Source organism: Doryrhamphus excisus, linkage group LG18 (assembly GCF_037039965.1).
Source record: "Doryrhamphus excisus strain RoL-2023G ecotype Guam linkage group LG18, RoL_Dexc_Guam_v1.1, whole genome shotgun sequence".
Lineage (NCBI taxonomy): Eukaryota > Metazoa > Chordata > Actinopteri > Syngnathiformes > Syngnathidae > Doryrhamphus > Doryrhamphus excisus.
In genome coordinates, this window is record NC_136374.1 from 10998641 (window position 1) to 11023358 (window position 24718).

The window sequence follows — 24718 nt, forward strand, 5'->3', positions numbered from 1 at the left end:
CTTTTCCAGCACTTAAATCATCTAATTCTGCTCTGGCGCAGTAAAAGCATGTACGGGAAAAAAACAGTTTGCTATAGCAGCATGAGGCATAATTGTCTCCATCACACACTCCACTGACATCATCACCATCATCTCACCCCGAGTCCATTCTTTGCACATCTGTCTACATGCAATAAACACACCCCTGTATAACAGCCTGCTTGTTAACCATGATGACATGTGGCATTAAATCTTACTACGACCGCATTTAAGAGTGTGTGAGTGCAGGGACACTTCACTGCACTACAATAAGACTAAGACTGTCAAAGCAACCAAAGCAACATGTTCCGAATGGGATTACATGGAAGCTAACAGCAATAAACTGCAAATTTACGAGTTAGTCCATCACAGGGGACTAAAAATGCGACTGCAAAAGATATTGTCCTGTAATCCTACATTAAAAAAAAAAAGACTATGCTAATTTGGATATATTTCCCTATTATGTAAAAATGACTTTGGTCTGTTTATGAGCACCAAATCTATCATATCGCTCACTAGTTTCTCAAAGAAGAGGTACTTAAACGCTCCCTTATCATGAAGGGAAAAAACACAGAATGCCTTTGAACTACTCCTATAAAGATGAAACAGAACATCACAGTTTTGTAAAATAAAAATAAAATTAAAAAGACAAAGTAGCTGTATGTAAAATGTCTTCTTTTCCCCCGCAAATAGGCTAACCTAGCAGGATGCTGTTAAAATGAAAGTGTAATGTTAGTACTGTGGACAAACATAGCTCATTAGCGTTAAAGCTACAGACACACAAAATGGTGTATTCCAAGTACTAAAAGCATTTTAAAACTGTTTGAAAAAAACGGAAGAAAACCCACAAAGAGATGCCCGAAGGTGGAATTGAACTCAGGTATTCAAGTTGTGTGGCTAACTATTATTTTTTTTAAATGATATACAGTTAGAAATATCCCACTTTTTGCGGGGTCATGTTTCGGAGAGCAGCAGCCCTTCTCACTTGGTTTGACAGTCCTTGAACGCACCATAGTTGTGTTCTCTGACGCACAGAGCCTGTAGCCTATGCCGTCTTCGGGCGAGAGGCAGGGTACACCCTGGACTGGTCGCCAGCCAATCACAGGGCACATATAGACAAACAACCATTCACACTCACATTCATACCTATGGACAATTTGGAGTCACCAATTAACCTAGCATGTTTTTGGAATGTGGGAGGAAACCGAAGTACCCGGAGAAAACCCACGCATGCGCGGGGAGAACATGCAAACTCCACACAGAGATGGCCGAGGGTGGGATTGAACTCGGGTCTCCGAGCTGTGAGGTCCATAGGTATGAATGTGAGTGTGAATGGTTGTTTGTCTATATGTGCCCTGTGATTGGCTGGGATAGGCTCCAGCACCCCCTGCGACACTTGTGAGGATAAGCGGTTGAAAATGAATGAATGAACATATTTAAACAGCTGCATGGTGGATGAGTGGTTAGCATGTAGGCCACACAGTCAGGAAATTGGGAAACCCTGGCTTTAACCATTTTTCTCAGTTTTTAAAGGTACACCTGTGTATCAACTAACAATAAATCAGACGCAAACTAAAAGTTAACAAAGTTTATTACATGTTATGTACAAACAACCCTTAAGAAGGCACACCTTAGTTTAAATAAGAATATACATTGTTTTATTTTGAAAGCGTTTGTGTGTTGAAGCATACATACTGTATATATATTATTATTATTATTATTATTCATGTGTTTAAAGTGTTCTCTAAGAGCAGTGAGAATACTCCAATGATGTTCAATTGACAAAAACTATGACATTTAAATGAACATATTCGGTATGAGTAAATGATTAAACAAACAGACTCAATTGTGTGTTCATTTAACAGCTCAAAAAGAGGCGCACCTTTTAGGCCGTTTGTGTCAGTAGTCTTCTCAAGTTTTTATCACGGTAATAAATCAAACAAAATTTGGCTTAAAAACGAGCGAAGGCAACTAAAACATGAAAGAATGCTTCCATCCTTTTGAGATCACGCAGTGATCGGTCCTGTCATCCTGTCACTCCACTTAAGTCTTCTTTTAAATAAAGATGTTTGTCCAACATTTTTGACACATATACAGCACATAAGGCAATCCATTCATGACAGGTGATGATCCAGAGAAATAAAATCATACATAATCATGAATTCATGTGCTGATTTAGTCACCGTCAAACCTTTTTTACTTTCACACAAAAAGGGTCCATCGGTTGTCCACAAAAACGATCCGTAAAGGTGGAGAATCCATCATGGTTTGGTGCTCCATCATCGTTGTTTTTTTGTGTGTATTATTTATCAAACATATCTATGGCTAATAGTTCTGGACATTATCATGCCAGGAGGCCAAGTCGTTTGACTTTAGCAGAAAGAAAAGAGTGGATGATGAACACTATGGTCTTGGGGCAAGAATGGAGGTCCAGTTGCTGAAGACAAAAAAAAAAAAAGAAAATTTTGTAAAGTTTTGTAATAATGCAAACCACACTTTTTATTCTAACTAATCTTTCATCTCATTTGTTATCATACATACAGTCCTGATCGGAATTTTAAGAGCTTCTCTTGGCCTCAAAATTGCTTCAAAATGCAATCAGCTTATTAACTGCTCTCTGGAACATCACCATACAGCCAACCGTTTGACACCCCTGCACAACCTGCAGCTCCTTTGTCATATTGAATAAAAAAAAAAAGCACCCCAGATCCACTGTGCTGTGTGGAAAACATCTCAAGTGGGATCTCCTTGTCATGCCAGTAACATTGGAATCCATTTCCATTTCCATTTCTTCCACCCTTCAATGTCCCATGTTTGGAACTCGTGCAATTTTGCGGCGTTGAAGGAGATGAGGACTTTGAAAACTTAACACCCTTCTCTTGCAGATGCCATCTAATGGCTATTGGACTGCACTCAGCACCAGCAACAACCTTCATTTGGGCCAACGATCGTCCCGTGTCTTGACAGACCGCCATTGCCATTTGTTGGGGCCGTTTGCCACTTGACTGTTTTGTTCCATAACCCCTCAATATCTTTGAAGACGTTTCAAATCATAAGTCTTTCTGCATCCAAATTGAGCAGCAATTGCTGAATCCGACCGTGTTTAAAGACAGAAAGCTTTTTTGCCTTTGCCATCAAGAGATCAGGACAGTATGGATGCCTGGCACAAAACGGCAATGAATCCACAGGAAGTGCTCTACTAATGAACAGCCTATTTGACTTTAATATTTTTTTTTGCAATAAAAAGAAATAAAGAATGAGCTCATGATATTGTAGCAAGTTAAATAAATATAAATCCAATTAAATTGATCATTGAAATATTTATTTATAAAACTGACAAATAATTTATTAAATTATCCATAAATTAATTAAACTGGGAAATACAATCTTAAATAATTATAAAAATCTTAAAGAAAAATTACATAAAATAAAACTTTTTACAATATAATCATTGTACTTTTTTTTTACAAATTTTATTCAGAATAACAACATTTTATTATAAAAAGTACGTATATCAAAAATAAGATTAGAATTATTAGCACATAATGTCATTATTTTCACAATTTATACACAACATTAGTTTTATAATATTATTTTTGCTTTTATATGAAAAAATAAGATTGAGTAAATAATAGTGTATTTGTGTAAGGGAATTTATTTTTTATTTAATAATGTAAAAAAAAATTATTCATACAGAAAAAGTACATTTAATAATTTAGTGCATACGTCCAAAAACGCCTGTTTGCTTATGTTTTATTTGTATTTTAGCGAACCTTCATCAGTTATATGTGATTGTCCAAGAGGCAGCCAAATACCCAAATAGATGACTGGTACTCACTGCAGTGGAGTAAATAAATCCTCCTTGTCACTATCTGAAGAAACACGGCGCCTGCTTGAAGTATATTTTTAAAGCAAGAGCTTGACTTACAATTTCAGCCTCGGGCCCTCCAAAGTCGAGGAACATCATGCGGACACCGTCGTCTGAGGACATTCTTAGGCGCTCAAATGGATGCTGCAGGAGGATGTTTTTCTTGACACCCATTTCCTCGGTGAATAGCGTGAAGCCCTCGTCGATGTGCACTCCCAGGGTGCACTCCTGTCCATTCCAGCTGCAGGCTGTCGGGGGAAGTTAGAAAGAGTTTAGTATTGCTGTGTATTGTTATTGTAGTACAGCAGAACTGTTTTTAATCATACTGGAAGCTGTCTCCAATATTTTCACTCACTCCCAGAGCCAAGAAATGATTAGAAACAGATGCTATACTGGAGCTATTTTTCTCAAATCCTTTTATGACAGGGAATTGCAGCACTTCTTACTACCACCAGAGGGCACCCTTACACAAGAAAGGCAGGAACCCTCAGTTCATTTTAGTGGCTTGGCTGAATTATAGGTAGACTTTGGAGAAGAATAAAAGTCTCACAATGTATCTAATCTTATTATGATATAAACTCTTGATGTATTTGATCTCTATAACTCTATGACCATTAGTGTTTGTATAAATAAAGCTAAATGGTTGTTTAATTCAGTCTCTCAATTGTCCATAGGTATGAATGTGAGTGTGAATGGTTGGTTGTGTATTTGTGCCCTGTGATTGGCTGGCGACCAGTCCAGGGTGTACCCCGCCTCTTGTCTAAAGTCAGCTAGGATAGACTCCAGCATATCCCTGCGACCCTAATAAGGACAAGTGGCATCGAAAATGAATGAATGGATGTGTTATTTAATTCTCTCCAGTTTGCATGTGGGCTGTGTCAACAGTAAACATGATACGGATCATTTAGAAAAAGGGTCGTCAAACTTTCTACACCAAGTACCAGATCGAAAATATTTTACTCTTAAGTACCACTGTTATGTTACCATGACTATGTGGCTTGTCCTCAGAAGTAAATAGCCTGTGGCATATAAAGTTTGTTAAATTAAAATTGAGTGACTCTTAGGTTGTATTCTGTATTTATACTAGGACTGTACAAAAGAAATAAAAAACTTGCGATATCTGTTCACATAAATGTAATTTCTAAGTAATGACAAATTTGAAATCATATTTAATAAGCTGCATCAAACATTACTATTTTCCCCTCGCTGGCCAGCGTGCATTAAAGATAACAGACAGAAAATCAAGCAAATGATTACAGCTGGTGATTAATAGGAGTTGAGGTCCCTTCCTCGTAGATCTCACTTTCCAAACTCTGCCAAAAGGATTGGGCTTGGATATAATTTAAGTATTCACTCATAAAAGGAGGAACGGAAGGAGTTACCTGTTGTGACCTCCTTGATAAGCTCTGCAGCATTGTGGCATCCGTCGACCAGCAGGTGAGTCCAAGTGGACAGCTCCTTGGCAGACTCCACCCTGAACACATGCGTCTCCACGCCTTGCTTGGTGCCTGAACGCAGGCCGAAGGACAGCTCCGTGTCCAGGAGGGGAGAGGTTTTTCCTGGGCCGGAGTGGACCAGTCTATAACAGAGGACCAAACAAAGAGTTAAAATGATCTTTGTAGAATCAGTGTGAGGGTGGAACAATATGACTCATAAGTTCTGATCTCTAATGTTTTCTGAAGCAAAAAAAAAAAATGGGGACGGGCATGGAAAGAATGAGACTTCACTACCGGATCAAAACAAACCAAAGGATGTCAAGGTCTTCACTAACCTGGTAGTGATGAGAGGGTGGCTCTTGGTGGGACTGCTGATGGTGTCTTTGCTTTCGGGCATGGAGGGGTACAGGAGCAGCTCTCGGTCAGTCAGCACAGCGAGGACCGGCCTTTCGGGCCCCTGCACCACCTGCACACATTACATTTGTTGACAACTTGAACACAAACAGCAAAGTACAACACTTGGAAGGGATGGCAGCATCACTATTGAGCTGGTCCCTCTTGTTGCGTTAACACCAACTGCATTACTATTGAATGACAAGACTGCAGACCTCTGCCAAGTCCAAACTATATTCATTTGGCTCCGCACCAAATATACATCTTCACATTACATTTTTCATCACTCCCATTTCAAGCCACTATTGGGATTACCTGGAATAATAATGTATTTGCTTGTTTCTTCATTTTATTTAATGAATTAATTTTTCAATAGTAATGATAACACTTAATACTAATTTCTAACATCTATTCTGAATTATAACATATCAAATCCATCTATCATCCACCCATATGCATATTTGTATTTATTTGAAAAAAAGAAAAATTATATTTATATATAGTAAATAATAAATAATAATAAATATTTTAAATAATAAATAAATAATATAATAGATATAATATATATAATTTTAAATAATATAATATATTATATAACATTTAATATATATAATAAATCTATAAATAATATAATAGATACAATATAATATATATAATATTATATAATAAAAATATTATATAATATTGAATATATATAATAAATCTATAAATATTTATACATATTTATACATTTTAATTTATAATAATTAATTGTATTCCTATTTATAATTGTATACATTTTTATTCTATTATAATTCATTATTTTTACTCTACAATATATACATTTTATTAGAAATGCATTGTGTTATTTATTGTTATTTGTATTTATGTTTTGTGTTTATGGTTATGTTATTTAACTCTAACCCTACGGCCCCACTGTTCTATCCCTGTCGCATGCTAACATTCGGACAGTCAAACTAACCAAAACACATTTTTTGTTTTGCTATTTCTTGGATATAAGTAGTCTTTGGCAAACCACGTTCACGAATAAACAAGCAAATGTCTATTTGTCTCAACTCAAAACTGAAACCAGCGCTAATGCAACAAAATGGAGAGCAGTGACACATACGAGTGTATCCAAGAGTCAAACTGCATGCAGAGTACAATTTGTCAGGCCTGCACTCAAATTGAAAGTCTTCCCTGCCTCTCACACACACGTTGACAGTTCAATCCAGAGGGCCCCACCCCACTATTTGAGAAGTCCTGGTTTCAGGTGATCCTAGCCCCTACCTGTTCTATAATCCAACCCAGGTGTTTGACTTCCATGCCAGGCTGCAAGCTCTTCATCCCCTCCTTGGCTTGTGGTAAAAGGTTGGCAGTACAAGTCTGGATGGCATTGTACCAAGACTGGGCCATGGCTGGGTCTTTGGCCCGCAGGAACATCGTGTTCTTCCTATTGGGTGAAATCACCTCAAAATACCTGTCGGAGACAAAGACAACTCTGAAAGCGACAGTTCTTTTGACTGTTTTTTTTTCCCCCCAAATATCTCATGTGTCGTACCGGTTTTCTGTGTCAGGTGGGCACTGCTTGCGGGACACCTGGCACATTTTCAGCGAGATACTGCGGGGCTCCTTCGCCTCGGCGTCAGAGAGCTCCACCCCCTTCTGAGGAGTAGGCGGAGGTGAGTCCCATGGGAGAGCTGCACCAGGGGACCCCGAGCTCTTAAAGAAGGCCGACATCTCCTTGATGTACTTGACTACAACACATTGAGAATGATGGTAATGGTTTTATTTCATTTGAACATGCATCAGATTACAATTGAATGCATCACATAATCAGTTCACAGTTCCACATGTCCAAAAGGAGTAGGAAGAAGCAAAGCTTATTAAATCCTACCCCTCCATCTGGTACTTTTACAATCAGTAAATGTTACATTTGTTCACTTCCTGCTTTCGTAATATAGTTTAAGTTTGTTTTTTTCACATACTGAAGTACGAGGTGATATGACCATACAATGACCATGCATTTGTTCACTTCCTGCTTTCTATAATACAGTTTAAGGGTTTTTTTTTGTTTTGTTTTTTTTTTAAATAATGCACCTCGTACTTCGGTACGAGGTGATATGACCATCCAATGACATAATGGGTACCATAGTAAGTGTCAATATAGTGATATGTATAGCACATCATGACTGGTTCAAGACTCTTCATCCTTGAACTGCTTGTATTGTTTCTTGAATTGGCTCATCGTTGTGCATTGTTTGAAGGTCTTACTCAATCCATTCCATAGTTTGATTCCACATACTGATGATGGGGAGAGAGTTGGACCAGAATAAGGACATGGAACCATGGATTGCATTTGACTATTTGCGTAATAACTATCACCCTGCAAGTCATGTTGGCGGCTACAGTTTAGATGTTAAAATGTTTTAAAAATGAACTGAATTTGGAAAACGCCCAATGGGCCGGATGAAGATGCCTGATGCCTGATGTGGGTCAAAGTTTGCCCACTCCTGTCTTAGAAGATGCTTCACCCCTCTCATCCAAGCAGGCATCATCAAGTCATGCTCGATGACTAGTTGGGACACACACTCGTCTGACAAGATAGGACTGCTCTAGTCTGAGTTGGTGCAGGATTCGTAGTATTAGACTTGTTTGGGTGATATGACCTTTGTCGGCATTCCATTCAGATGTAACAATGAAATCAAGTTTGCTGTGCCTTGTTTATGTGTTACAGGCTAAATGACTGAATCTCTTAGGAAGGGATGAAAGGACAGCATTGTATGTGAGGGTGAGATGATGTCACAGCCCTGAACTTTAATGTAGATGGCCTCCATCACTTCCCTTTCAAACCATTTGTCTTCTCTGTCCAAAATATGTACATTTTTGTTCTCAAAAGAGTGTTCCTTCTCTTTGAGGCGCAGGTAGACATCTGAGTCTTGACCTGAAGAGTAAGCCTGTCTGTGCTTAGTGGCTGTTTGGTTTCCCCAATGTAAAAATCAGTGCATTCCTCTCATGAACCCATAACACAACCATGCTTTTGTCTGGAAAATGTTGCCATGAATTGAAAATATGTGGAATTGAGGCAAAGTTCCAGTAATTATTGCACAATCACTGTAGTGTGATAGTGCTCTATTTTGAATAATATTCAAAATATTCTATAATTCCCATCCTTTTTCCTGCTGTTGTGTCCGAGATTGCTCGATAGTGAAATTCAAGCTGTGTGAACTCTTCTGCATTGCCGCAAGTGAAGACAAATGGCTCTTGTGTATCCATAATGACAAGGAACATAGAGACTAAAGTGGCCATAACTACACAGCATGGGATAATATACATTCATTCATTTTCTACCGCTTATCCTGGAAACTATACACTGTTTCTATAAATTTTCAATGTCTTATAGCTCACATTTAATCATGAGTCTTTCTGACGCCTTACACGAAAACGGCACTTGTTAAACCCTTGCATCAACCGCTCTGTAAAATGTGTTTTTAAAGCTTCTCAGTATCAACACATGTATCAATACATGCTATTTAATATATATATACACACACACATACATATAATATATAAATATTTATACATATTTATATTTATAAATTAAAATTTATAATTTATTAATTTATAATTTATAATTATTTTTTATTATATTTGTATAGATTTTTATTTTATTATAATTCATTATTTTTACTCTACAATATATACATTTTATTATAAATGCATTGTGTTATTTATACTTATTGGTATATATGTATGTATATATTTTAACTCTAACCCTAACAATTAAATATGGTACGGCCTAACTGTTCTATTCCTGTCGCATGCTAACATCGGACAGTCAAACTAACCAAAACACATTTTTTGTTTTGCTATTTCTTGGAAAAACTACCGTTTAGTGAGCACAGAAACTTATCAATATATGCTTTCATTGTTAAGTCCTAAAATACCAGAAAATTCTCCAATGCCAGAAAAAAGTCACTAGGTTTATCGCTAGTCACTTTCCAGAAAATATGTTGTCAAGAGGGTTTGGAATGTCACCAAATTAAGCGACAAAGTCGCCAACAATGTTCTCAACTCCTCCTGGCAGGATTAGCGTGTTCACGAACAGCACTCGGGCGTGTCCGCGGGTGTACCTAATGTTGTGACCAGTTGGCGCTTAGCGGCTGCAATACATTACAGTCTTTCGAACAAAGTTATTTATAGTTACTCTGAATCCGACATCCATTTTTACAACTCAACCAACGACACTTTTGCACACATGCATGTACAACACACAAGGCTGTTGGGTGAAGTATTAGTTTGGCAGGAATGGCCCAAGCGGTAAAAATAGCCAGCAGATGAAATCAGAAGGCTGGAGGTAGAGCTCAGATTTCAACTGAGGAAGTGTGAAGTGCTCTCGTCTTGCTGAGCATAAAGAGTCATGTAGCAGAAGAGCCCCAGGATGGGACAACAGGAGTGAAGGGCTTCCACCGTCCCCGAAATAGAGCACATTCTTGTCGTTCAGTCAACCAGGCAGCCTCCCATACAGCAATGTAGTTTAAAAAAAAACACATACATTAACCTGTAGGGCATACGGAGTAGCTTTTTGTCTATAACAGCTTAACGGGAATGTATGCAGCCTGCTCAGACACCACCACCCGCTAGCAGATGTTACTAATATTGGTTTAAAAGAACAGATAAAACTGCACAAAAAGTTTTGTTAAGCCTGAATCAAGTGAATCCCGTTCATGGCTGTCTTGTATACATGTCCCTGAAGTATTCATGTACACAAAAGCAGTCTCTGTGAAGTGACTGACAATGTGGAGCCATTATGTTGTTGATCAATAATAGCTAATGCCAGCAGCTAAACCTTGCCAAATCCCTATTATTAGGTGACAAAACACAACTAAGGCTAAGGCTACTACCGCCAGATAAATATATATTTTTTGTGTCAACTGCTACAACAACAATATCGCTGTAGTTTGGTTAATATAGAAGTTGTTGGAGTTGTTTTTTAGGACTATAGTGTCAAAATACATACTTCCCATAACTCATAGCTCATATTAACTTGTTTTCTTGCACTGTAATGCATAGAAAAGGCAAAGAAATATGTGTCCATGTTTCACCAAAAGATTGTGAATGAAAAATTCCAAACCTTTTACTGCATGTAAAAGCTATAATTGTAAAACGTGTTTTGTGTTAACGTTTTTGCCTTTAGGCAACAGATTAATTGGATTTACATTATTTCTTATGGAAATAATTAATTCAGCTAGGAGTACGTTTCGGTTAAAGTCGGACCTTCTGGACTGAACAAATGTGGCCACCACAATATTAAATTGTTCATAAGTATATTGATTGATCAAAATATATTTCTTTCCATATTAGTCCTGTGTTTTATTCAATTAATTAATCAATTAATTTATCAAGTATCATTATAGTTTTGCCCATCCCTTCTCAGCAATGCTGATGCTTTGAGCAACTTTTAATCTCTTTTGAATTAAAAAAAAAATGGAGAATGTATTCCATTAAATTCAATAATTTAATTCAATAATTAAAGTAGTAGTGTGCTAACGAATAGGCTGCAATTATGTTTTCACTGCTTTCTATTGAGAATATGAATGAATACTGGTCTGATCTGCACTGTGCAGGCATGTTCGGAATGTCAAGATTGAGAACAAGAGCGGGAACCACACATACCTGATGAATTCCTCAAGTACCTATCAACTCGTGCGCTTAAAAATTGTCGTCTGTCTGTTTGAGCTCATGCCGAAAGGATGGATTTTTGTTTAGTTTGGTCGCCACGTTCTTCTTTCTAATTTGTTACTGGGCAAAAGTCACTCCGAATTTATGTGTTTAGGTCAAAATAAAGAGTGTAAAGTAAGTGGGTTCTTAATTTATGAAGACATTTTGGGTATTTGCTTCTCTTGTGGTTGATGGCGCCATGTAGCTGGACAACAAGACAAGCACTTTAGTGATGTTTCTCTAAAGGATGGATGCAGCTACTTAAGGTCAACAATAAATAAGGTTAATTGAATCCATGCAAGGGGAGGAGATGCATTGGTTTTATATTGTACATTGTTAAATGGCCATCACGTTCAACTTAACACAACTCTATTTGCAAGCCTTCGTGTTGGATGAAAGGACAAGAGGTTGCGAATGGGGGATTATGAAGGAGGAACGGAATGAAAAGGAAAAGAAATTGAAAGTAAGAGAATAAACGGTAAGAAAAAAAAAAGGACATGGAACATCCAGCAAAGCCCAGCCAGAAATGTTGCCATGAATTCCAGGGGCGGCACATTCAATACAGAGCTAAAATTAGCACAGATGGCACTGTTATTACTTCAGCTTATCTGGCAGCCAGTGAAACCACTTTTTGTACAGCATGTGTGTGTGTGTGTGTGTGTGTTATTTCTTCCACAGAATCCTGCCCTAAGCTTCCCTTGACAAATCCTGACCAGACATTTTCAGCCATTTCGGTTTAGACACCGCTCATTTCACTTTTGAGGTTTTGTAAAGATTTTTCCGTTCCATCCCGGTTGCCAGGACATTTCCAAACAGCCGAAGCGCAACTTGGCTGCATGATTTTGAATTAGGACAAACATGTCGCCTCCTCCGCTGAGCTGTCAGTCAAATTTGTCAAGATGACGGAATAAATACCGGCTGCTAGCTAGCGTTGATGTGATAAATGTAATCAGTGCATGAAAGCATGCAAGCTCAGACTGTTGTTGCGCTGAGGCAGCAAAAAGAAAATAAAAACAAAAGAAGTCTGGTATAGCGGCACGGCGGTCGAGTGGTTAGCGTGCAGACCTCACAGCTAGGAGACCAGGGTTCAATTCCACCCTCGGCCATCTCTGTGTGGAGTTTGCATGTTCTCCCCGTGCATGCGTGGGTTTTCTCCGGGTACTCCGGTTTCCTCCCACATTCCAAAAACACTCCAAATTGTCCATAGGTATGAATGTGAGTGTGAATGGTTGTTTGTCTATACATATGTGCCCTGTGATTGGCTGGCGACCAGTCCAGGGTGTACCCCGCCTCTCGCCCTAAGACAGCTGGGATAGGCTCCAGCATCTCCCGCGACCCCCGTGAGGAAAAAGCGGTAGAAAATGAATGAATGAAGTCTGATATATAGTCACGTACTTAAGAGAAAAGCATAAGGGTTATTATTTCTTTAATTTAGCAAGGTTAGAAAATGAACCACAAGAGCAGCCATTCCTCCCCCCCTCCACTCTACTGGTAACCGTGGGAACAGCTGGAATGCCATTGGTCAGCCAGCGACCTCGGAGGCATGCTGTTGGCACCATAAAGCATACCAAGCAAACAATGTCACAATGTTACAGGACCAACAACTTGGTCCAAAACAACAAAGTAAATCACCAGTGCCAGTTAGCACACTCGGGTCAATCAAGGTAAAACAAGCTATTAGATGTTCCACCATTATCAATCATTATATAAGAGATAGGCTTTTTGGTGGGTTTGGAAAAAGTGGTGTTTTTAGAATTACGTGCAAATACTGCAAAGATGCAACAACAGAGTATTTTTCGGGTAGTCTCAAATCTGTAACAGTGGCCTGTGTGTAAGGTAATTCCAGGACAGACACCCCACACTCACTTCACCCCCCCACCCCCGTTGTGTTGAAAGTGATTTCCGGTTCTAAACCCCCACACCAGATGCTGACAAATGTAATGATCTTATTGTGGGATGCTGTGTTGTTGTATAAAAGTGCATTGAACATGGTTTCTGTACAATAAGCAAAGGCGAATAAGTGCCAGATGTTGCCACTCCGATGCAGCAATGTGTGAATGATGCTATTTTTTTTTTCGGAGTGTGCAAATACACACAGCATAGACTAAGCGTGAACTAATGCTCATAACTAATAAATAACATGCCACCTATGTTTCGCCGCTTAATGTGTGGTTCATTCAGGCGCTGTCAGTCATCTGTCAGAGCCTCCTCCACTCCTGTGAATGATTTAGATAAGTTCATTATTCCTGCAGCCCATCTCATTAAGATCATGGCTAAATGCCAACCACGGGAAGGTAGTGCAACACTGAATCAGTCTTGTAAAGTCACATTCTGCCAAAGCACAGATGTGATTACTTTGCATAGAGTGTCAGGAGAGTTCATTATACTAATTCTGCAAAGTGAAAGTAAAGCAAACTTGAACAGGACTTGGCCAGAAGACAAAAAAGCAAGAGTAAAGGGAATTTAGTTTGGAGATTCTGTATGCACAAACACACAGTATGTATTCATGCACCATGCAGTGAGATGGTTCAGTGGAGTCCAGAGTGGCACAAAAGGCCTGGCCTCTAATTTATCAGGGGCCTCAGAACAGGCAGCAGGATTCAGAAGGGGTCCCGCTAAGCAAACGTCACGCTACAGAGGAAGAAGGGCCCCTGAGGAACAGTTGTGATTTCATCAAGCTTTGGTATTTTGTGAGATAATCCATCCCCTTGCTGCGCGTAAGCGCAATTTGCTCACGGGCCAGCAGCTCTGAAGGAAAAAGAACCAGAGCTTTGTGTCTAGAGGGTCAGAGCTTTCACAGCAGGCATACACACACAGACGCACACACACACACACACACACACACACACAGAGTTGGGACAGAACCAGGGTTGGACTCTGGCATGAGATGGTTGATGTGCAGGGTAACTTTTCTCTGATTGTGACCGAAGAGTGAGCTTTTTTTGAGATGACAAAAATAATTGTCCAATGGAACCTTTAGGAGCTAGTTAGTTAATTGGTTGGTTCGTTAGTTATTTCCCTTAGAAAATAATGAAAATAATTTATTCCTCCAAACTGTCACAATGATCAAACGTTCATTAAGTGAACAGGAAATTGCAAAACATAAGTGCAACATTTTTTTTTATGCTGCCGATACTGATCCCAATCATCCATGAGTGAAATCGGCCGATACCAATACCGGCAGTTGTCCGTCAGCTTGGTACCACTGAGGAAATCATTGCGCACAACGCGCCTTTCAAAGCTCACCACCGCGGTCCACGTGAGCTGTGCGCTCTCATTGGACTGGGGAAGTGTCGACGTTTGCGTGCTCACAGAGTCAGAAGTGGTTGCAGAGGGCACGCTCATCGCACGTCATCCGTAACCCGCCGTAGGCCCGCACACAACAAAAGTTCCTTCTGCACTGAAAGCAATTCATTGTGTCTGCATGCTCTCAAATCCGTACTGAGACGGTACTCATCCACAAATTTTGGCCACACTTGCAAGTACAACTGGTTAGGACCGAGGTTTTATGTAGCTGCTGCCAGACGGATGATCACATCGCAAGCCTCGAAAACTCACCACATGCTGCCAAGTGCTGCCCCTAAAAATGCTGAAGGTTTTTAGTGTATTGCCACTGAAAAAACACTACTAGTGGGTCCAATAGTGTTGGGTAGGTAACACAAAACATACATGTACTGTTGACTTATTTCACCACCTAGCAATAACTGCATATAATATTTTCAGTGGTTTATACACAGCAGTACTAATGATGCAGGTGTGTGTGCGTGTGTGTGTCAATTTAGAGACAGTGAGAGATTAGATTTGGGGTTAGTGCCTGTTAAGAGTGCTGACAAAGCTTCACAGGTAGAGAGGAACCATGCTGAAAATCTAATTTCACAGAAGGCATTCGTGACACTCCTCTCCGCTTGCACATATAGACTTGAACTCGTAAAAATGTAGTACTTACACCCTTGAAGATACAGATATTGTTGTGTTTGCTTTCCTGTTTATTTACAACAGCCAGTGTTACAAATCATTCACAAATCTACAACATTTTTATTAAATATGCTTGTCTTTGTTTTCTATGTATAGTTTTTGCTCACGATCATGACAGCCAAAACCACGTACGGCATAATCTGGAAGTGTACACCAATAGGTATTTTTACTCTCTGACTACTTGGTTCACATGCCCACTCATGCTGCTGCAGACTGAGCTTCCAATATCAACACAATAGCAATTTACGTATGTGCTGAATCACAACAAGTCAAGACACAAGTCAACATCATAAGACAATTTGACAGCACCCGACCAAAGTCATCATGGAAAATTTACCTACCGCTTGCACTTCATGCAATATGGACCTTGGCATACACTATGGGCTCTAATTTTGTGCCAACACAAAATATACAGCACTGTTATTTTCCACGTAAAATTGTGTGCTGCAGTGAAATGCGTCCAAGGCGAAAACAGTGATTCGGTTGAACTAATGTTCAGCACCACAGTGCTGCATTTGTCAAAATTGTCCTCCAGCTATCGAAGGGGGCAACTCAGCCGGCAAATGGCCACCCTGGCCACCCCCAAATCCGTCACTCTGTATGAACTATTTTTACCCAAAGTATGAGACAATAGATGTTGTCAGTCAGGCTATAGGTCAACTTTACACAGTGGCCAGCAAACCTAATTGGGGAAAAACAAGACACTGAATGGCCTGATGCAGCTGACATTACATCGAACACACATTCCTGCCAATAAAAGTTACTACACAATGCAAAGACTGCGAGGGCAGAGCTTCCATAACTAAGCCTGCTAAATCTGTGTGTTTGTGTGTGTGTGTGTATGTGTGTGTGAGCAGTGATGAAAAGGAGGAGAAAACAACCAGTAATGTCCAGAAATGTCCTGGCAAAGAGTAGCAGCTCTGCAAAACTGCACAAGTACACTAGGCTGAGAATAAGCCCACACTGGTACTGCATAAACCCAGTAAAAATATACGTTTGTACCTCTTACAGCAATGGCTGGTTTTAAAACAGAAACAGAAAACGGAAACCAGTACGGCAGGAAGGCAAAATATGCGGTGCAGAGTGAAACTAACACTGAAGTTAATGTTCATGTCTCTCTCTGCACAATTCTTTTCTCTCAAAACTTTCATTGTTGGAAGATATGAGCTGACCTACACCCCCCCCCCCCCCCCCCCACGTCCTTCGCACAATAACACATTTCAGGATGCTGCAGGAGGTGAACATGTGCTCTAATACACCAGGTTGTAAATATAACTGGGAGGAAATGAAGGCAGCTGGGGGGATTTAAGTTTTCATTTGGTCTGTTATATTTATCTGACCCCCCTCAGGTGTTTACTGTTCTTCTCACAGATATACACACATTGATTATTCCATCATATTCTTTAGATGTAAAGTTGAGACGGAAAAGCAAGCAGTAGAGAAGGTGAAGAGGGCACCCGCTTGGGAATGGCAACAGTGTGCTGCAAGTTTATTTTCTTTCCAATGGTTCTATTGACAACAGACACATTCTTATGCATGGTGAGAGGTTTGGGGACCTGACCACAAGGAGGGAACATTTTATGTCTACATCCAGGACCACTACCACACAAGCACAACTATCGTATCAGCTAAGCAACGTAGCATAGACCACTCACATTTGAGCAAAAATGTTTATGACAGTACATTGTCACAGTGGACAATACAAAACATTAGTCAGTGCACAGGTTGTAAAGCAGTATAGATTCACTATGCACTAAAAACGAGTCAACACACAGCCATTATTGTCTAAATACAATTTAGTGCAATACAATTAAGTAACAAGATAATGATGTCTTGCCTACAGTCACGCAAGGAGGTGGTAATGCCATGATTTGGGGTTGCATGAATGTTGCCGAAAATGGGTAGCTGCGGTTCATTAAGGGAACTATGAATTTTTACCGTGACACTGCACAGTATTAAGGACTCCCTTTTCCAGTTTTCCAACATGGTAAGAAGCCCAAACACACCTCCAGGATGATAAGTGCTTTGCTGAGGAACCTGAAGATGTAGGTGTTAAGAGTGGCTAAGTACAGTATCCTCCAGGACCTGAAAGCAATTGATGCAACTGTGCGGCATCCTCAAGCGGTAGAAAGGAAGGTGGAGGAGCGCAAGGTGTCTTCCATCCACCAGCTCCACCAGTGATAGAGAAATGGAAGAGGTCTCGAACATTTTCCCAATTTTCTGCTTTATCAATAAGATTGCAATTATCTGTTTTGTGGATTTCTGTGTCGCTAGATAAAGGTACTGTTGTTGCACACACCTACATTGCTTATTTGTTTATCTGAGTGTTTTAGCCTTTTTTGAGGTGCAAATGAGATTTGTTTATGGGTTGGGATTGACACTAGTTCTGCTCTAAAAAAAAACAAAAAACAAAAAAAAACATTAGATTATTAGTAAACTATGGATAAAATCTAAAGAAAATCATCAAAGACAGTCTTTTGTGCAGCAAAAGGATGATATGAAAACAGTTGCTGAAATGTGAGCGCTGGACAAATAATGTAAACTTCAGGGAATAATGCAAGCATTTTTGGTTTACCGCGACATAAGACAGCAGTACAAATGATAATAGAAAGAAATAGTTGCAGCAACCCCCTACAGCTCTCTTCATTGGCATGCTGAGATGTTCACCAATAATAGTCTTGGGTCATGTCAGGGGAACCCCCATTATATGAATGTATCCATGTAACAGTGATCCATGTAACGGAAAAGTCTCGATATTCAATTATGATACATGTCAGGATGAAAAAAAATGTATTGAATTATATCAATATCAACGTACTGTAAATCATCAAGTGAAGTCAAGAAAAGACCTCCCTTTGCAATCTTGTCTATGAGTTCCCTGACTTTTGATTCATCTGAAAGAAAAAAAAAAGCCTCACCTTCAAGGATGACCTCCTTGCCAGTCTTTTTCAGGGCCTGCACGGCCTCATCATGCGTGGCCTCGCGTAGGTCATAACCGTTGACAGACAATATGGCGTCGCCAACATAAAGAGCCTCCGTTTGGTCAGCAGCCAGGCCTTTAAAAATCTTGGAGATGAGAATCGGCATCTTGTTCTCCTTTCCACCTGTATGGAATGATGGACAATAATTAGGTGGGTAAGATCAAAATATATATTTTATATATTATATTATATTTTAAATTATATTTGCAGAATACAAATATAGATACTTCAGTTTTCAAAATTGGAAAAGTTGGAAAATTGGTAAAGACAAGTGAAATCAGTGCTTAAAACAGGGGTGGGAAAACTTTTTGACTTGGTGGGTTAAAACGTTTGACCGAGGGGCCGTCCATATGAGTGGTCATCACAGAGAACGACATACTTACTCACGGTGCAACAACACAAAAACAACACATCCACAAAAAGTTAATGCATCATACATGTATATATCAACTACTACTTTAATTAAACTGTTATTTACAAGGGGCTGCAAAGCATGCTGGGTAGTCCAGTGGCAACAACAATACAAGCTATATACAGTATATCATCCCTCCTTGTTTACATCCCTTTACAATCTTCTCAACATGTTTTGCAATCATGCAAAAATGAAAACACAGTAAAATATTGGGAAAAAAAGTACCACAGGCTACCCAGCATGCCTTGTGGCAGCACAATTTTACGTAGCTATTTATCTATATGGGTATTTTGCTGTATCTGTATGCACACATGGTACGGTAAGTACGTTACGTTGTGCGTCACAAATGTGTTGAAGTTTTGTGTCGCCTTTTTGTACAAGCTACAGATCACATTTGACTACTCCTTGTACAACTCCAGCGTGCCACAAAAGCACTGCAAGTCATGTTGCCAGATACAGCTTTGTAGTTTGTAGAAGAAAAAAAGTATTTGGAAACGCTTTGTGTGCCTGATGTGGGCCGCAGGCCGCTGTTTGCTTACCCGTGGTTTAAAAACAACACAAGGTGAAGCCTATTCATACTCTGCATAGCTCTTCTTCCCACTGTTGTTAAATAAACATTAGTAAGATGGGTGACGCCGTCTACCGCTCACTCTATTGCCATTAATGTCAACTAGTGCTTGAATCCCGGCCTTGAGGTTAAAGCATCATTATCTAAAATGACAGCAACATTACATTCCTTTTAAATACAATAGGTTTTCCACAAGGTTGCTGCTTATGGGGCTGAAGTCATGCAGGCCACAGCCTGTTGACTGAGACACTCATGCTATGCATTGCTATGCATTGCTATGCATTGCTATGCTATGCACACATCACATTCCCAGTCGACTTTTGGAGGGAAGGATTTCGTCATTTTTTTGGCTTTCCGTGGCATCAGACATTTGTCGTCTGCATGACTAAGTATCGCAAATGAGGCAACACCCTGAGGAGTCAGTCAATACTTAAGTTTCTACTTTTAAAGAGAACAATACCTAAAAGCAAGAAGACGATACTAACTGAAATGCAATTACTAAGATTGATTAATATCTTGCACATAAAATAACAATTGTTGGGTCTTGTTAGGCGTTTTATGAGACCTACCTCATAAAGAATACTGCAGGCGACCACCAATAGAGGTGAGCACCGTCATACATCTCTCCTACCTAATCCTCAGATGTTCCCTCTTCATCCCAATCTGTCTTCCTAAATCACGCACCTAGCTGACAAGCTGTCGCTCAATCTACAGGAATCGTTAGTGTACAGTGGTGCATAAAAGGTATATACTGTATAGTGTGTGCACAATTATGAGGAAAGTAAGCACGATGAACATGTGATCATTTGTATGCATAGTTACAAGCTTGATTCGTTATTGCATGTGTAATTATAAAGACATCTTCATTTCCTCAGGCAAAATGGGACAAAACAGACATATAAAAGGTCACCTATTATACAAAAGTGACATTTTAATTATCTTCAAACAGTAGTGCTGTAGATGTCACTACAGCCTCTTTATGAGCACGAGACACGACGCGCTCCAACGTTGCTCAAAAGTTGCATCTTCTCAAGAAATCATAGATAGATACTTTATTTATGATGATGTTCACGCCATAACTAGCTTTGTATACAGGAAGCTATTGTAAACAATAGCCGTATTTGCCTGAACAGCCGCAGTGTCATTATTTTCTGGGGGGGTTTTTTTAGTTCAGAGTTCACGCCTATGGCTGTATTTTTAGAGCCGCTTGATTGCATGTATTTGCATTTTTCTTTTTGGTGGTGTTGTGACTTGAGTTGCCGGATTAGAGTAGACTGCATTAAGAATTTCATTCTATTTATTACAAAAATAATTCAGTGTTATTGTTTGTTATTTTAAATGTTAATATTTTAAATGTTAACATTTAATATTTAAAGATGTTGTTTTAAATATTTGTTATTTTAAATCCACTTTCATCATGTTGAAATATTAAATAGACTCACTTAATAGTTTAAACAATAATTTTAAAAGGACTGTTTTGAGTTGACTTTTTTCACTTTTCTATAAAGATAGAAGAATAACACATGTTGGAGTTGTGATAGTTGTGATATTTGCCCAATGTTATCATACAGTTAGATATATCACATCTACTGTACTACTTTGGACAAGTGCAGAGTTACAGTGTATATGTAAAACATTATAAAGTACACAATAGTGCAGCTATAAACACTGCTCACTTCATTTTTTTACCTAATTTAGTATAAACTTTGAAAGCACTCTGACTGCCTCTATGGAAAAAGCCATCATTCAGATATGGAAAAAAACCTTTTACCACCGCTCTATAGAACGTTGTTTCCACTCTGACCCATCTGGAGACCTTGTACCTCACTCCTGAGTCTCTGCTTAAATTAGAAATAGTCTAGTATAGGTTGACTGCCTCCATGCTTCCTAAAAGCTGGGGTGGGCTCCCTAAAATTAACACTCGCCCTCCACTCCCTGATGCATACTTTTCATCTTTGACCAATGACAACTGGCTGGCTGCTCCTCTCAGCTGTTCACTCTAGTGTGGTGTCAGCAGGCCAACAACATCTTGCTTCTCATCTTCTGGACTCTTCGTGCCTTTGTCTCACTGGTTTTTCTCTTCCAAAACAACCCGCATCACAACAATATCAAGCCAGCACGGTGACGACAATCATTTAGTTTTCATAACAAGCTGTCGCCCTCTCAAAGCTACCCTTTTTCACAGAGATGGACTTTATTTATTGTTGTCAGGTTGATGTAGAGGTGAGGTGCGTCTTAACACGTCTTAACATCTGCAGTAATGACAACTAAGCAACAGCAATGCCATTTCGCAGTTTTACCGTCTACTTATCATCATCCCTGGTAATGACTTGTCAATAATGATTTCCATTCAATAGTCCCACAGATAAAGTTACAGTTTTAAAGACAGTATCTAACAGTGCAGCGCGATGATTGCTTTTTGTTGCGGAAACTCAAAGTCCAGCCTGATGTCTGTCAATTTTATCTGACTTTATTTACAGTACATAACTTTACTGCTCATCTGACCACCCCTGACGTACCAAGATCTCAGCTGAGGTCGGGGAAACGGGACGTGTAAAAAGGCTTTTAACAGCTGCTGTACTGTTGTGAGTACACATTGCGGTTATGTAAGACGGATGTGTTAAAATATGATGAGGTCATGGCCTTTTCACCATGGGGGGGGGGGGGGCTAGGCGTGACCGATTGTACAGCTAGATAGCGACTTTATTAATCCTAATGTGTTAACCAACATAAATATAGGGGGTTAATGTGTAAAATAATTAAGTCAGTTGTGCATATTTGTTTTTATTTAGCACTCTGGAGTCCCGACACAATAGTCAAATTTGACTATGTTTGAATTCACCCTATATTTCCCTTCATTGGTGTGTCTCTGTGCTGCTACCTGTCCGAGTACCTGGCCCCACCCTCCTCACACACAAGCACAGCTCTTCCTGTCTTACTCACTTGACTGCAGCGGAGAATATAAGACTAACACAAGAAACTGCATTTTTTAACACCATGGTACGCTGTGACTTTGTAAAACAATATAACTCTACACTTTAGTGCCCTGTGAGAATAACGTTGCGGAAACAAGCTGTCAGTTTCTTTTATTTGTGCATCCATGTCAGACAAATAAGATAAATGCAACTATTAGAAAGCATTTTAAGCATTTTACAGTATATGGGTGGTGGGGCTGCATGTTGGTCACACAGTCAGAAGATCTGAAAGATCTTTTGCAAATACTCAGTGGCTGTAAATGGAATTTTTGAATGCCTAATAATGCATTACTTGAACATTAATGAACTTTTTGTCCACTCACAATGGCTACGGTTTAAGTATGCCTATTCATTTCATACCAAACTGAAGCAGAAACCATCATGATAAAGCAGTATCTTTCTAAAAGTCCTGTCATTTCTAAATTGAATGCACTGGCAACTTGTGGCTGAGGAGCTATGTGATGCAACTGAATGCACCTTTCTTATAAAAAGTAGCTCAGCACAGCAGTTTGCTAGTTTTGATCTTCCTTGTTGAGTATGATGTGTTTCTTATCTGACTGGAATCTTTCCATGGTGTCCCAACTCTAAAAGAACAAACACCCTATTCTTAATAGTAAGCACTTGTTACAAAAATACATACAACCAACAATAAAGCCTCATATTTGGTCTCCTCATGCGGTGAGGCATTCAGGTCCACTCGTAATTGTCAGTATTAGGCGCTAATTGTTTTTCAATTTTTATTATATTGTCCTTTTTTCAACCCCCAATATCGGTATTGGCATCAGCCCCAAAAATCCTGTATCGGTTTGGCTGCAATGTGTACTACATTACCCACAAGTCTTAGCGCAACAAGGGGAAACCAGATGTATAGTATAGCATGAAGCTACTAATGGTGATGTGTTAATGAAGCAATAAAGTGTTGATATTACTGTACACTGCTGTTCTTGATTTGTTAATCAAAAAATTAATGAACTATACGGATTTAAACTATCATGATTTCAGCAGAGCCATGAGTGTGTATTTTGTACACTACTTAGGCAGTAATTATTGCAGACAGCCAATGAAATACTTTTTGTCTTTGTTTTATGACTGTGGTGGCTGCAATAAACATAACAGTAACGAACAGTAATTGGATTTTAATTATGATAGTTTTCAGTGAAGCTGAGAGTGTACTTTCTTGCCATACATTCGTTGTTTTATTGTGGAGTTTTCTCTTATTCGCTCTTTATGTTTTGTGTAAGTCCCTATGATTTCCGCTTCCGTTTGGGAAAAGTACGCCGTTGTGTTGCCATGGCGAATCGGTGAGTGTGATAATAGCGGTTTATTTAGGGAAGCGCATAAAGGGACTGATTGGGGATTGGTTTCACCTGGTTTGATTAATCCGTGTTTGCTCATCCTGGGTTGAGTTGTGTGCAACAAATTAACCCTAGACTGTCGCATTTCAGAAAAAAGAAAGTTGTTTTTTTTGTTGAATTGCTGGTTTGACTCCTGCTTTGCTAGGTTGAAACAGTTTTAACATTTAAAACACTTTACATTTGATAGAGTATACGTTTTAAACAGCCTACTGAAGCTAGCATAGCAATGTCAAATTTCTGCTAGCTAGTGAGTTTAATCGGATGTAAATAAACATGGCGGCTGTCAACTTGACCACACAACAAGTTAGTTAAAGATGGATCAGTTTTGCACACTATCGATTAAACGTGTGTGTTACAGGAACATGTTTTCAACAATCGGCGACTTAACAACTGTTACAAAGTAAAACCGGGCTGCAATGGCGTCACTTAAAGTGGCGCTGACGCTCAATTTGAATCAATGCAAAGTTGTGCTCACCTTTAATACTAATCCCAAGTCCTCCGACATCTTGCTTGGTGACTCTCACCGTGCGCTTCACGTTGGTGATAGTCTCCGGCACAGGGCTGGAGCTAAGGTTCGGGGGGTCTCCGTTGATAGCCCCCGGTGGACTCGGGTTGGGTTTCTGCGGCTCCTCGGCACCCTCCCCGGGGTTCACAGTCAGCGTGTCCTCGGTGAGCGTGGCCAACACCCGGATCCAGCGGTCGACGGTCACCCGGAGCTCCAGCAGTCCCGTTTTCTGTGCTTTCATCGCGGCAGCCATGTTCATCATCGCATTCCTGGAATAACTCTAGACGGGGCTGGCAGTTCTGTGAGGAGATATGGAGGGCTGGGGTTAGGGGCACACACACACGTACACACAACTCTTACACTCTCTCAGCGTGGTGTTTTCCAAACAAGTTTACCCACGAGTAAGAATTAAAGTTAATTGATAGTCATACACATAGCAGCAGAAAGTGTTTTACCTAAACTTTTAGTACAAACTACACTCCAGCAAAAGTGACACATTAATTCATTCTTCATTGGCCTGTTTTGTATGTGT

At 39.6% G+C, this 24718-nt stretch overlaps 1 protein-coding gene across 1 annotated transcript; it reads right to left on the minus strand.

The window, feature by feature from the left end:
- Positions 1 to 1624: 1624 nt before the first annotated feature.
- snta1 (syntrophin, alpha 1) lies at positions 1625 to 24718 on the minus strand. The gene is made up of 9 exons (XM_058055119.2): positions 24642 to 24718; positions 24157 to 24485; positions 18309 to 18494; positions 7256 to 7451; positions 6985 to 7174; positions 5658 to 5788; positions 5269 to 5465; positions 3947 to 4134; positions 1625 to 2455 (listed from the first exon to the last, which is right to left on the minus strand). The coding sequence occupies exons 2-9, from the start codon at positions 24446 to 24448 to the stop codon at positions 2363 to 2365; spliced, it is 1473 nt and encodes a 490-aa protein (XP_057911102.2). The 5' UTR covers positions 24449 to 24485; positions 24642 to 24718; the 3' UTR covers positions 1625 to 2362.

Bases quoted from the DNA above. Each gene is read 5' to 3' on its own strand.
- snta1 (XM_058055119.2), bottom strand. From the start codon at position 24,448: ATGATGAACATGGCTGCCGCGATGAAAGCACAGAAAACGGGACTGCTG. The intron at 18,495-24,156 runs GTGAGCACAACT...CATTCCATACAG, and splicing joins ACTTGGGATTAGTATTAAAG to GTGGAAAGGAGAACAAGATG. The intron at 7,175-7,255 runs GTACGACACATG...TGTCTCCGACAG, and splicing joins CCACCTGACACAGAAAACCG to GTATTTTGAGGTGATTTCAC.